General features: G+C 42.7%; 1 protein-coding gene across 1 annotated transcript in view; it reads left to right on the top strand.

Annotated features, from left to right (window-relative positions):
- Positions 1-6,087, top strand: part of CHP1 (calcineurin like EF-hand protein 1) — a 33,619-nt gene extending 27,532 nt beyond the window's left edge. The window contains exons 3-7 of the mRNA XM_069729367.1: positions 11-91; positions 694-821; positions 1,169-1,230; positions 5,221-5,343; positions 5,574-6,087. Of these exons, the coding sequence (XP_069585468.1) occupies positions 11-91; positions 694-821; positions 1,169-1,230; positions 5,221-5,343; positions 5,574-5,627 (448 nt within the window). The 3' untranslated portion in view covers positions 5,628-6,087. The remainder of the gene's footprint in view (positions 1-10; positions 92-693; positions 822-1,168; positions 1,231-5,220; positions 5,344-5,573) is intronic.
- The last annotated feature ends 8,687 nt before the right edge of the window (positions 6,088-14,774 follow it).

Below are 14,774 nucleotides of genomic sequence, written 5' to 3'. Positions count from 1 at the left end.
CTCTTCTTAGCCGGGAAGATTTCCAAAGGATTCCAGAACTGGCCATTAACCCCTTGGGAGATCGAATTATTAATGCGTTCTTCCCAGAAGGGTAAGATTTATAAGGCGCCGGACGCACCGACTGGCTGGCTTCCCATAAAGGGGTTATTCCCAACTTCCTAAATGGGTGTTTTTGGATATGGCTTATAAATACAAGCAATTTTCAGCTGTTCTTGAAATATTAACCGGTTGTTGGGCTCTAAATAAAACTATCAATATCCCGAGTACATATGTACCAGGAAAGATATATCAAAGGGTTTCTCTGACACCGTCCAGAGATGATGACGTTACTGTCCCCACACGCCCTCTGAGGCACACGCGTGGGCTTCTCATTAAAATAGGACATGTCTGGGGTCATACCTTCATCTTGGCTCATGTCTGGATTTGCCATTGAGTGGTGCCAGATAACCCCCCCTTAAATTACAAATTTTTTTTATTCTTTAAAATATGGACAGCGACATTGAATTCCCCCCCCCCCCCTTTTTTCAGTAGACTGCATGAGTCAAAAAATAGATAATGGTGCAGGTGCCACACATAACATTTCTTGGGCAAATGACCAAGTCCCTCAGTGAAACATCAGAGGGGGGGAATGAAAATTGCAACAGTCTAATTCATGATATGTATATTAAATTTTTTCTTCTATATTATTTTTAGGGAGGACCAGGTTAATTTCCGTGGCTTTATGAGGACACTAGCTCATTTCAGACCCATTGAAGATAATGAGAAATCAAAAGATCTTGCCAGCTCTGAGCCCCTGAACAGCAGAAATAACAAACTATTGTGTAAGATTTGTTCTGCCCTAAACACTCTTTGAGAAAAAAAAAAAAAATTCACTGAAATCGTTAATGTCCCTTTTTTAGGATTTTGTAATCTTAAGTGATGAAATCTATTCCCAGTAATGAACTGTCATTTTTTTTCTTCTGCACTCTGCCTCACTGTTTGCTTTGCCTGGAATTGTAGTGTAACTTGCTCACTTCTAAGGGGATGAACTGCAATACCAGTTAATGACTACGAGTGGCGCTGTTCCTTAAAGATTAAATTGGGACAACCTCCTAATGACTTTCTTTCCAACTAGATGTTTTCTGAATGTGAAATGACCATTTCGTTAAGAATTTTCCATTTCTTATAGTTGCTTTTAGGCTTTATGACCTGGATAAAGATGACAGAATCTCCCGGGAGGAACTGCTGCAGGTAAATTAAATTCTACTTTTTCCAAAATGGTCAAAATATTAAGCCCCTGATTCTGTGGAGCTGAGAGACTCTCACTTGCTTAAAAAAAAAAAAAAAAAAAAAAAATTGAGCTAAATTTGTAAAAATGCCTGATTCTGCTGCTCTTTTCTGTTTTGTGCTGAGTTGCTCGTTGCAGAGATACCTTCACTTTTGTTGCTTTAGGAGAGCAGGATGTGAAATCTCTGCTTGCAGCTTGCTTGGGTGTTTCTTCAAGGGAACCTGTCACCCCGTTTTTTGAGATTGAGCTATAAATACTGTTAAATAGGGCCTGCGCTGTGTGTTCCTGTAGTGTACCCCGATTCCCTATGTATGCTGAGAAATAACTTACCAAAGTCGCCGTTTTCGCCTGTCAATTAGGCTGGTCAGGTCGGGAGGGCGTGGTGACATCGCTGGTTCTTCCTCAGCTTTACGTTGGTGGCGTAGTGGTGTAGTGGTGAAGACACAGCGCGCGATCTGCGCTGTAATCCCTTGCATCGGTGGGGGCGGCCATCTTCCTGGGGCCGCGCGTGCGCAGATCGAGTGCTCTGCTGCACGGGGCTTCAGGAAAATGGCCGCGGGATGCCGCGCGTGCGCATTAGAGATCGCGGCGGCCATTTTCCCAAAGCCGAGATGCAAACCGTCAGCTCGGCACGCAAAAAATAAGCCCTCAACCGACCCCAGATCATGAAAAATGGAGACACTACAGGTATTGGGAAAACTGCAAATATATATATATGTATTTATGTATATATATATATATATATATATATATATATGTGTGTATGTATGTATATGTGTGTGTGTATATATATATATATATATATATATATATATATATATATATATATATATATATATATATATATATATATATATATATATATATATATATATATAATTTTTTTTATTTTTTTTTAGCAAAGTTTGGAATTTTTTTCACCACTTAGCTAAAAAAAAGAACCTAGACATGTTTGGTTTCTATCAACTCGTAATGACCTGGAGAATCCTAATCATAGGTCAGATTTAGCATTTAGTGAACCTAGCAAAAAATCCAAACAAAGTGTGGGATTGCACTTTTTTTTGCAATTTCACTGTAATTGGAATTTTTTTCCCGTTTGCTAGTACACGACATGGTAAAACCAATGTGTCGTTCAAAAGTACAACTCGTCACACAAAAAATAAGCTTTCACATGGCCAAATTGATGAAAAAATAAAAAAGTTATGGCTCTGATAAGGCGTGGAGCGAAAAATGCAAAACCGAAAAAAGCTCCGGGGGTTAAGAATGAATGGAACTGATATGTGGCCACCAACCAGGGCAGATGAATGCGTGAGTTTGTGGTAACGCTGGAGTACTGCCCGCAATCTTGTGCACTTATTTGCACCTGTAAGAAGCTGTGGCTATGACATATGTCACCACATGGTGTGCAATTGTATCATAGAGATGAACAATGCTGTGAATAAATGGAATTTCTTGTAATTCAATGTGTTATGGACTTGTGCAAGGAGCTGCTTTTTGTTTCCTTCTATAACTGCGCCACCTGTCCTGGGGAGTATAGATGTGCGCGCCACCTGCCCTGGGGTGTATACTCTGCATTCCTGTCTAAGCTTTTCTACTGTCATGATGTATGGTTATTTCGTACAACTACACAGTGAGGCCGACGTCACAATAGCGAGTTTTACGGACGTATGAGCGCAGAAAATACGTCCAGAAAATACGCATTGCACACGGCCCAATGATTTTCTATGGGGCAGCTCCTATCTGCTGTATATTACGCATCCGTAATATACAGTATGTTACGGGCGTAGAAAATCGCAGCATGCTGCGTCTGTCAGCGTATTGCGCAAAAAAAATACGCCAATGGAAGTCTATGGGGGTGAAAAAATTACGGATTACACACGGACCATGCATGTGACTTGCGAGAAATACGCAGCGGTGTTCTATAGAAAAGCCGGGAATTCAGTGTGGTATACAGTAAAATCACACTGATAGAATAGGTAGAATAAATGTGTACATAGTATAGGTGTGTATTCATTGGTCGCGGCCTCTGTCTGTCCTGGAAATCCAAATCGCTGATTGGTCGCGGCAAAACAGCCACGACCAATCAGTGACGGGCACAGTCCGGAAGAAAATGGCCGCTCCTTACTACCTGCAGTCAGTGGCCGGCGCCCGCATACTCCACTCCACTCACCGCTCACACAGGGTTAATGCCGGCGGTAACGGACCGCGTTATGCCGCGGGTAACGCACTCAGTTACCGCCATTAACCCTGTGTGTCCCCAACCTTTTACTATTGATGCTGCCTATGGTGCTTCAGCACCACAAGCTGGGGGGACAGCGCTTGCTGTAGCGCTGTCTCCTGCACGGCACACGGACAGCATCTGTGTGCGGTACGTGTTTTACACGGACCTATTGACTTTAATGGGTCCGTGTGATCCGTGCGTTCCCACAAACACTGACATGTCTCCGTGTTTTTCAAACGGACACACGGTCCATGAAAACACGCTGACATGTGCAGAGACACATTGATTTTAATGTGTCTACGTGAGTCAGTGTCTCCGGTACGTGAGGAAACTGTCACCTCACGTACTGGAGCCACTCAAGTGTGAAACCGGCCTTAGGCTGTGCCATCCATAGCGTATCATAGACCCAGATAACCACTGCTGACTGAGGAAGTGTCCACAATGAGGGTGGATGGGCGAAGCAGGTAGAAAGCCCCCTTGTGGGTACTAGACCCATGAGACAGTAGCTCCTTTGTGGACATCAGCTGACCCGGTGGCAGAGGTTATACCATTTACAAAAGGGGGAAATTGATACAGAAGGGTTAATAGTCTGCCTTTTGCCTTTAATTGCTAGAATTACTAGAATCTGTTGATGCAGTAGTCTGATGGTCTCCTCTTCAAGGAGACTACACTTCTTATCATGTATGTTCTCAATAGTCAGCCACAACATGTTCTGGGTACGTGGTGAGAAATAAAGGTCAGTATGACCCTGGGTGATGGTGGGGGCTACATGAATTGCATTGAGAGTTACATTTGTTGTAAATGGTATAAAATACTGCCTCTTGCTGCATTATATCAGATAAAAGTGACTTGCTTACAGAATATGTGTGAGGTGTCCTTTTGTCTCCAAGCGCGCTTGTAAAATGACGGCCGTAACCTCCTGATCTGGCCTCACTGGTGATCTGTCATGTCTGACATTGGGTCAGAACGAAAACAGCTATGACAGTATTGGCGCCCAACGTGTCTCACACGCACGCACGCACGCACGCACGCACACACACGCACACGTTGGGCGCCAATACTGTCATAGCTGTTTTCGTTCTGACCCACATATATATATATTGTGGCCTGATTCTAACGCATCGGGTATTCTAGAATATGCATGTCCCCGTAGTATATGGACAATATAGACTGGTCGAGGCAACCTTTATGACCTCATCGTCGCCATGGCAACCATTATGACATCTACGTCGATACTGTGCCCGTCGCTGAATCAGAGACGCGGGATGTCTACGTCCTTTATGACATCGTCGTCGCTGTGCCCATTGATGATTGGTCGAGGCCTGGCGACATCGACCAATCAGACGCGGGATTTCCTGGACAGACGGACGGAAAAACCCTTAGGCAATTATATATGTATGTATATATATATATATATATATATATATATATATATATATATATATATATATATATATATATTTATTTTAGACTGTGTATATGTTTTAATAATATTTGAGCCTATGGATCCATGATATGTCCATTTTGCAAGCCTGCGAGGAAAAAAATCGCCGTACGGAAGCCATATGGATGACACACGGATAAGTTTGTGCGTAAAAATCGCATCTTCGCATTGAATACGGAACAGTGTTTTGGGACAATTACTGCGTATTACGGCCGTAAAAAACGGACCGTATTTACTTACGCCTAGTGTGACGCCGGCCTAATAGCTGTAGTTTTCCCCCTTTTCTAGGTCCTGCGGATGATGGTGGGAGTGAACATATCGGATGATCAGCTGGGAAGCATTGCTGACCGCACTATCCAGGAGGCTGACCAGGATGGAGACTGTGCCATTTCTTTCTCCGAGTTTGTTAAGGTCTCCGCTTGTTTCTCATAATTTATTATTTTCACATATTATGTGACGTCTTATCTATTTAATTACACCCTGCGCTCAGCGCTGGGGAGGGGGTCACATGGATAAATGTTGTGACCACCCCAGCTGAATTCCCACAAACGGGCTGTTGTCCACTCTTTACCATGGACAGGCGGATTAAGAAATTTTTTTTTTGTTCTTAGAAAATTTTTTTTTTTTTTTTTTTTTTACAGGTTCTGGAGAAGGTAGACGTTGAGCAGAAAATGAGCATCCGATTCTTACACTGACCCATCCGGACTGCACAGATGAATCCAGCAGAGAGCTGGGGTAATATTTGGAGGATTGCCTTCTGCCTGCAAATGAGGGCGAGCTCAATCCGAAGCACAACACTAATGCCGCATTGTTTCCTGTCTGACGTGCTACTGTAACTCTACTAGTCATAAGTCGCTATTTATAAAAAAAAAATTTTTTCTTTGCAATTGCTGTAAAAACTGTAGCTTATGCAAACAGACAAAAAAAAAAGTGGAGGCTGTCAAATGATTTACAGCCTTGTCCGTGCCTTTTTTGTTATGTTGTAACTGTGTACAAAGTGGTATTATTAAGCTCAAGGCCAAACTTGTCTTCGTTATCATCCCGAATAGTTCCAGTAAGTGACTGCTCTTTCTTAGTAGTAAAAAACTGGCAACTGTAGATTTAATCAGCACGTGGACCGCTTGTAACTGTAAATAAAGTTTTGAGAATGAAAAAGATGAGTTATTGTAGTTGACTAAACAATCAACATAAAATAACACAATTGTAGCATACATTCTACATGCATAAAAGATGATCGTAATATTAAGACAAAAAGTCTTATGTCTCCTGCATGAATATCAGGACCGCAAGGCTATGTGCACATGTTCAGGATTTCTTGCAGAAATTTCCTGAGCAAAACAGGACATTTTCTGCAAGAAATCCACATGTGTTTTTTGCACGTTTTTCTCTTGTTTTTGGTGCGTTGTTTTTTTTTTTTTGTGGATTTTTCCGGAGGTGCCCAATGCAATAATATAGTGGGAAATCCGCAAAATTAATGAACATGCTGCGTTTTTTTTTTTACCGCAATGCGTTTTTTTAGCGTAAAAAACGCATCATGTGCACAAATTGCGGAATGCATTCTAAATGATGGGATTCATAATGTATGCGGGTTTTTTTTGCGTTTTCAGGGTATGTGCACACGTAGAATGGACCACTGCAGATTTTTCCGCAGCGGAGTTGATAAATCCGCAGTGGAAAACCGCTGTGGTTTTTAATGCAGATTTATTGCGGATTCTACTGTGGATTCCGTTGCGGTTTTCCATCTGCAGTTTTCTATTGGAGCAGATGGGAAACCGCTGCGGATTCCGCACAAAGAATTGACATGCTGCGGAAAATAATCCGCTGCGTTTCCGCGCAGCTTTTTCCGCAGCATGGGCACCGCACTTTTGGTTTCCCATAGGTTTACATGGTACTGTAAACTTATGGGAAACTGCTGCGGATCTGCAGCTGCGGAAACGCTGCGGTTCCGCAGCAAAATCCGCATTGTGTGCACATAGCCTTATAGCGGAAAAACCCGCGAAAAATCTGCAACATGTGCACACAGCCTAAAGGGGAAAACTGCACAATGAAAATGGCAAATATCACAACGCCACAATCGTATGATCCCATAAAAATGTAAATTTTATTAAATCTACAGAATACTAAAAACGAACAGCTACAATAGCAAAGATGAGGGAAAATGTGAACAATGAATGGCAGTGCATCAAAAGAGCTATGGGTAGCCACCACTGCAACAACATACCCACAAATAAATGAATTGGCCACCAGGAGATGCACGTGTATTGCAATGAATATCTAGCGTATTACTATAATGTCCTACCATCAATCCCAGAAAAGCCATACAAATTATTGTAATGGAGTATTACCTGGTATGCGCCGCAATGGGGGGCCCACAGCCCACCCCGACACACGTTTCGGTGCACCAAGCTCCTTCCTCAGGGGGTGCAAGGAGAATGTATCATATGGCGTCTATTTATCCAGCTAAAAACGGAAACGCTGCACTTACATATAACGCCGCTCACTGAACCAGCCGAGTACAGCGTCACCGCCGTCCACCGATACTGGAAACACGCAGGGCCCCACGTGATCCGGCATCAGGTGACAGGAAGGACGCCGACACAGGAGGAAAACGAGCAGCGCAATGTAAAAAAAAAAAATATGGAAACAGCCATGGGAAGTAAGGGCAAAGAAGTGGGAAAGTAGAAAAAGGAAAAAATAAATAGAAAAAATAAAGACAAATAATAGAAGTAAAAATAATGGTGCTAGTACAACCCTTTTGTAAGTATATCAGCTGCAGCAATATGTATACAAAAGATCATAAGTGCCACTCAAAACATGCAATAACTATAAATGCAGACATATAGACCTAGCAAAGCGCACTATAATAGTGAAAATTGCAAACAACCAGAAAATGACATGCATGACAAATTAGTGCCGCATATGTGCAAATACATATATCGATGCACAATATTGTAATAACACAACCTGCTAACATAAGCATAACTAGCTCTAATATTGGACAACTAGTAACATAGTTACAATAAAGAATTTCAATAGAAAGAGAAATGAAACCATGCCACATCTGTGTCGATTTACCATCAACATGTTTGAAGAGAGAGGGTCCTACCTGATGAGAAGAATGTGTCTGTATGCACTCGTGTATACTGGATACAGCATGGCGTTCATGATCGAGGTGCCATGAGCATGCAGAGTTAACTAAAATGTGACAAATGAGGCGCAGTGGGACTTCTGGTTGGCCTGTGTATGCCGAGGCCAGTGCGGTCTTTAAGGACGTGTTCACATCTGCAGTGCTTTCTGTATACAATAGAAACTAAGATGCAGCGCCTGTGATCTGTCCTACTGATCCTATGAAGGAAGCTTACAGGGTCGATCTCACTTATGCCCTTCAGGGTTGGGATTTCACTTATTTTTCTTACACCTGGTGTATTATGGTACACTAATATAAATTTTATATAAACATTGCATCTTTGATGGTCTTAATTTCTTTTTATTTCCCTGTTTTTGTATTCATATATTTTACAATATGCTCTTTAAGGCCATAGAAGACTTTGGAGTAGCATTTCAATATATTCGTCCCAATGACCGGAGACATGGAGCCTTCCAATTGTGTATACACAGTGCTTGTTCAACGATGGGAAAGGCAGAGCCTGTAATAAACCATCTCTGCGTTATCTATCGGGAGGAGTCTGGCTGTGTCTGACTGCCAGGTCCTGCATCTATATGATGTCGTGCAGCTGATTCACTATACAGTGACCCTTTAGAATGTCTATGGAGTAGAACAGCACTGTTACAGTGAATTAGAGACTCGCTGCTGATTTATAATTATACTCTATGGGATCTCCTGAGAGTATTTGGCTACACAATTCCTGGCAATGATCAGTGTCTCGGTCAGAAAGGTTTTGTCTTCAGTAATCTAATCAGACTGTGTTAGGGATCGATAAACAAAAGACAGGATTTTAGGTGTTGCTTAAAAGGATCCCCCATAAGATCATGTAGAAATTAACTACTTGGCCTAGTAGCATTTACTTAGTAGATCAGTGTTCCCCAACTCCAGTCCTCAAGCGCCACCAACAGGTCATGTTTTCAGGATTTCCTTAGTATGGCCCAGGTGATGGAATTGTTGCCAGTCTAGATTATAGCGTTCTCACCTGGGCAATACTAAGGAAATCCTAAAAACATGACCCGTTGGTGGCTCTTGAGGACCGAACTTGGGGAACACTGTAGTAGATGGAGGAGGGAGGGTACCCTGTGTGACACTGGGAATACTGGTCTGAAGTCGGAAACCTGTGTGGCCCTTGGGAATGTCCAGGCCGGGTCTTGCTGCTTGTCTGACCTGGCTCCATCTTCTGCCTCCCAGTGCCTTTTTTAACCTGTGAGTGATTCTTACTGTCTGCCATCAAGAGCTTGTACAAAGAAATATGCCAAGTTTGTGGTGGTGGGGCATCTCAACAGGCATTCAAATGTTTAACACGTTCCCTACCTGGCATGAGGGATGTCGGCAGTGTAACATGCTATGTGAGACTTATTGTACTCTAATAGCCTAATATTACCAGAGACTCGTCAGTGACTGTCATCTTTTGTAGTTGTCTGTCCGTTTTCTAGTCAATCTGGTCCAGTCATGATTTTTCAAGCTACACTCTCCTTCCACATTACACCTACAGAAGATTTTATGGCCTCCAAATTTAGATCCATATACATTAATATGGAAGCTATAACAGCTTCCACTCTTCAGGGAAAGTTCCTATGAGATTTTGGAGGTATAGGGCAAAAATTCCCATGTTTCTCGATGAATATTTATTTAAGACAATAATATTGGAGGAGAGGCCGGGCTCACAGTCTCTATTCTAGGTTATCATAAAGGTGTTGCATGAGGTTAAGGTGCTTGTTCTGTGCGGTCATGGTCTTCTACACAAAATTCCCACCCCAAAAGTGTCTTTTGGACTTTGCTCTGTGTACTAAGTTGTAGGTATAGAAAAAGACCTTCCCCAAACTTCTCACAAAGTTGGAAGCTACAAGTGTCGACAATATCTCTTGCTAAATTAAGATTTCCCTTCACTGGAAATAAAGCGACAAGGCTGAACCCTGAAAAACATCCATTAGCATTATCCCTCATCCACCAAACTATAGCTGGCAAAATGCAGTCAGGCGCTGTCTCCTGGCATTCACCAAACCTAGAGTCGTCCCCCAAACTTATCTAGTGCAGTGAGCACTTTGAAACCCCCAGGTGCTTCATAGAAGTTTCTAACGTTGAGCTGTAAAAAGCTTAAAAAAAAATCATTTTTACTACAAAAAAAATGTGCCCCAAATTTTGTATTTTCACAAGGGAAACAAAAGAAAATGGACTCGAAAATGTGTTGTGCAATTTCTCCAGAGTTCACCGATACTCCATATGTGGTGGAAAACTACTTTTGAGGCACAGTGCAAAGCTCAGAAGGGAAGTAGTGCCATATTACAGTGCAGATTTTGCTGCACTTGTTTGAGGGTGCCATGTTACATTGGCAGAGCTCCTGAGGTGCCAGAACAGCAGAACCCCCATAAGTGACCCCATTTTACAAACTACACCTCTTAATGAGTTCATCTAGGGGTGCAATGATTATATTGACACCACAGGTGTGCCCCAAAACTTTATACCATTGGGCAGTAAAGAAAAAAAATTACATTTTTAGCACTAAAGATTGTGTGTTAGCCCCAAGTTTTACATTTTCACACTGGGAAATGGGTAAAAATGGCACCAAAATATGTCCCACAATTTCTGCTGAATGTAGAAATACCCCATATGTGGCTGTACAGTGCTACTTGGCCATATGGAGAGACGCGGGAGGGACGGAGCACTATTTGCCTCCTGTAGCGCAGATTTTTCTAGAACAGTTTGCAGACTCCATATACAGAGCCCCTAAGTGCTAGAAGAGCAGAATCCCCCCTCAAGTGACCACATTTAGGAAATTCTAAACCTTTGGAAATTTACAGATATAGTGATGACTTTGACGCCATGGGTGTTTTCCAGAAACAAGCAGCAGTGGGTGTCGCTGAGTGAAAATTGCAAACTGCTGTTGTAGTGACCAGTACGTTGCAGTCACCAGAACATTATGCCCAGCTCATGCTTCTGGAGACACACACCTGTAAACTAGGCGGGCTCTCATCACTACAGAAATGCCAAACATGTGGGAGCTAAATGTTGTTTAGACACACTGGGGCTCAGAAGGGAGGGGGCGGTTTGAATTTGGGAGCACAGAATTTGCTGAATTTCTTTTGAGTGATGAGGAGCCATTACAGTGAGTGCCTCCGAGAGATATATAATTTACATTATGTACAGTGTCCTCCCCTAGTGATATATATGTATATACAGTGAGTACCTGCTATATACAAAGTGTCCTCCCCTAGTGATATGTACATACAGTGAGTACCTCCTATGTAGGTAGTGTCCTCCCCTAGTGATATATAGGGATATACAGTGAGTACCTGCTACATACAGTAACTCCTATATACATAGTATCATCCCCTAATGATATATATGGATACATAGTGTACCTCCTATATAGGTAGTGTCCATCCCCTAGTGATCTGTATGGATATATAGAGTACCATCTATATATTTAGTGTCCTCCCCTAGTGATACATATCTACATACAGGGAGTACCTCCTATATAGTACAGTGTCCTCGTGATATATATGTATATATAGTGGATACCATCTATGTACAGTGTCCTCCCCTAGTGATATATAGAGTACCATCTATATAGTGGTGTCCTCCCCTAGTGACACATATGTATATACAGTGAGTACTGACATACAGTATCCTCCCCTAGTGATACATATGTATATACAGTGAGTACCTGCTACATCCAGTGAGTATATCCTATATACAGTGTCCTCCCCTAGTGATACATATGTATATACAGTGAATACCTCCTATATGTATAGTGCCCTCCTCTAGTGATACATATGTATATACAGGGAGTACCTCCTATATACATATAGTGTCCTCCCCTAGTGATATAAACAGAGGACCTCCTATATATTAGTGTCCTCCGCTAGTAATACATATGTATATACAGTGAGTACCATCTATATACATAGTGTTCTCCCCTAGTGATACATACAGTATGTATAGACAGTGAGTACCTCCTATATAGTACAGTGCCCTCCCCTAGTGATACATATGTATATACAGTGAGTACTATCTATATACATAGTGTTCTCCCCTAGTGATACATGTGTATATACAGTGAGTACCTCTTATATACGTATAGTGCCCTCCCCTAGTGATATATACAGAGTACCTCCTATATAGTGCAGTATCCTCCCCAGTGATACATATGTATATACAGTGAGTACCATCTATATACATTGTGTTCTCCCCTAGTGATACATATGAATATAGTGAGTACCTCCTATATAGCAGTGTCCTCCGCTAGTGATACATATGTATATACAGTGAGTACCTCCTATATACGTACAGTGCTCTCCCCTAGTGATATATACAGAGTACCTCCTATATAGTAGTGTTCTCCCCTAGTAATACATATGTATATACAGTGAGTAACATAGTAAGGCCGAAAAAAGACATTTGTCCATCCAGTTCAGCCTATATTCCATCATAATAAATCCCCAGATCTACGTCCTTCTACAGAACCTAATAATTGTATGATACAATATTGTTCTGCTCCAGGAAGACATCCAGGCCTCTCTTGAACCCCTCGACTGAGTTCGCCATCACCACCTCCTCAGGCAAGCAATTCCAGATTCTCACTGCCCTAACAGTAAAGAATCCTCTTCTATGTTGGTGGAAAAACCTTCTCTCCTCCAGACGGAAAGAATGCCCCCTTGTGCCCGTCACCTTCCTTGGTATAAACAGATCCTCAGCGAGATATTTGTATTGTCCCCTTATATACTTATACATGGTTATTAGATCGCCCCTCAGTCGTCTTTTTTCTAGACTAAATAATCCTAATTTCGCTAATCTATCTGGGTATTGTAGTTCTCCCATCCCCTTTATTAATTTTGTTGCCCTCCTTTGTACTCTCTCTAGTTCCATTATATCCTTCCTGAGCACCGGTGCCCAAAACTGGACACAGTACTCCATGTGCGGTCTAACTAGGGATTTGTACAGAGGCAGTATAATGCTCTCATCATGTGTATCCAGACCTCTTTTAATGCACCCCATGATCCTGTTTGCCTTGGCAGCTGCTGCCTGGCACTGGCTGCTCCAGGTAAGTTTATCATTAACTAGGATCCCCAAGTCCTTCTCCCTGTCAGATTTACCCAGTGGTTTCCTGTTCAGTGTGTAATGGTGATATTGATTCCTTCTTCCCATGTGTATAACCTTACATTTATCATTGTTAAACCTCATCTGCCACCTTTCAGCCCAAGTTTCCAACTTATCCAGATCCATCTGTAGCAGAATACTATCTTCTCTTGTATTAACTGCTTTACATAGTTTTGTATCATCTGCAAATATCGATATTTTACTGTGTAAACCTTCTACCAGATCATTAATGAATATGTTGAAGAGAACAGGTCCCAATACCGACCCCTGCGGTACCCCACTGGTCACAGCGACCCAGTTAGAGACTATACCATTTATAACCACCCTCTGCTTTCTATCACTAAGCCAGTTACTAACCCATTTACACACATTTTCCCCCAGACCAAGCATTCTCATTTTGTGTACCAACCTCTTGTGCGGCACGGTATCAAACGCTTTGGAAAAATCGAGATATACCACGTCCAATGACTCACCATGGTCCAGCCTATAGCTTACCTCTTCATAAAAAGTGATTACCGTATATACTCGAGTATAAGCCGAGATTTTCAGCCCAAATTTTTGGGCTGAAAGTGCCCCCCTCGGCTTATACTCGGGTCACGGTAGCGGTGGGGTCGGCGGGTGAGGGGGAGAGGGCGCTGAGGTATACTTACCTAGTCCCAGCGATCCTCGCGCTGTCCCTGCCGTCCCACGGGCTTCGGCGCTGCAGCTTCTTCCTCTCTTCAGCGGTCATGTGGGACCGCTCATTAGAAAAATGAATAGGCGGCTCCACCTCCCATAGGGGCGGAGCCGCCTATTCATTTCTCTAATCAGCGGTGTCGGTGACCGCTGATAGAGAAAGAAGCTGCGGCACCGAAGACAGCTGTGACAGGCGGGGACAGCGCGAGGATCGCCAGGACTAGGTGAGTATGTTATATTCACCTGTCCACGTTCCAGCCGCCGGGCGCCGATCCATCTTCCCGGCGTCTATCTGCGCTCTGACTGTTCAGGTCAGAGGGCGCGATGACGCACTAGTGTGCGCGGCGCCCTCTGCCTGATCAGTCAGAGCAGAGAGACGCCGGGACCGGACGCTGGGAGCTGCAATCAGCGAGGTGAGTATGGCTTTTTTTTTTTTTTTTATTGCAGCAGCGGCCATGGCACAGACTTATACCGAGCATCTATGGGGCAATATGAGCGCAGCAGAGCACAGTATGGGGCAGATATGGGGATATATGAACGCAGCAGAGCACAGTATGGGGCAGATATGGGGATATATGAACGCAGCTACTGATGTCTCAATTAATTTTACTTTTATTGGTATCTATTTTTATTTTTGAAATTCACCGGTAGTTGCTGCATTTCCACCCTAGGCTTATACTCGAGTCAATCAGTTTTCCCATTTTTTTGTGGCAAAATTAGGGGGGTCGGCTTATACTCGGGTCGGCTTATACTCGAGTATATACGGTAGATTGGTTTGACAGGAGTGATTTCTCATAAACCCATGCTGATATGGAGTTGAACAGTTATTCTCATTGAGATAATCCAGAATAACATCCCTCAGAAACCCTTCAAATATTTTACCAACAATAGAGGTTAGACT

Source organism: Ranitomeya imitator, chromosome 1 (assembly GCF_032444005.1).
Source record: "Ranitomeya imitator isolate aRanImi1 chromosome 1, aRanImi1.pri, whole genome shotgun sequence".
NCBI classification, from domain to species: domain Eukaryota; kingdom Metazoa; phylum Chordata; class Amphibia; order Anura; family Dendrobatidae; genus Ranitomeya; species Ranitomeya imitator.
Note: the sequence above shows the minus strand (reverse complement) of the source record. Positions and strands in the feature narration are given on the sequence as shown.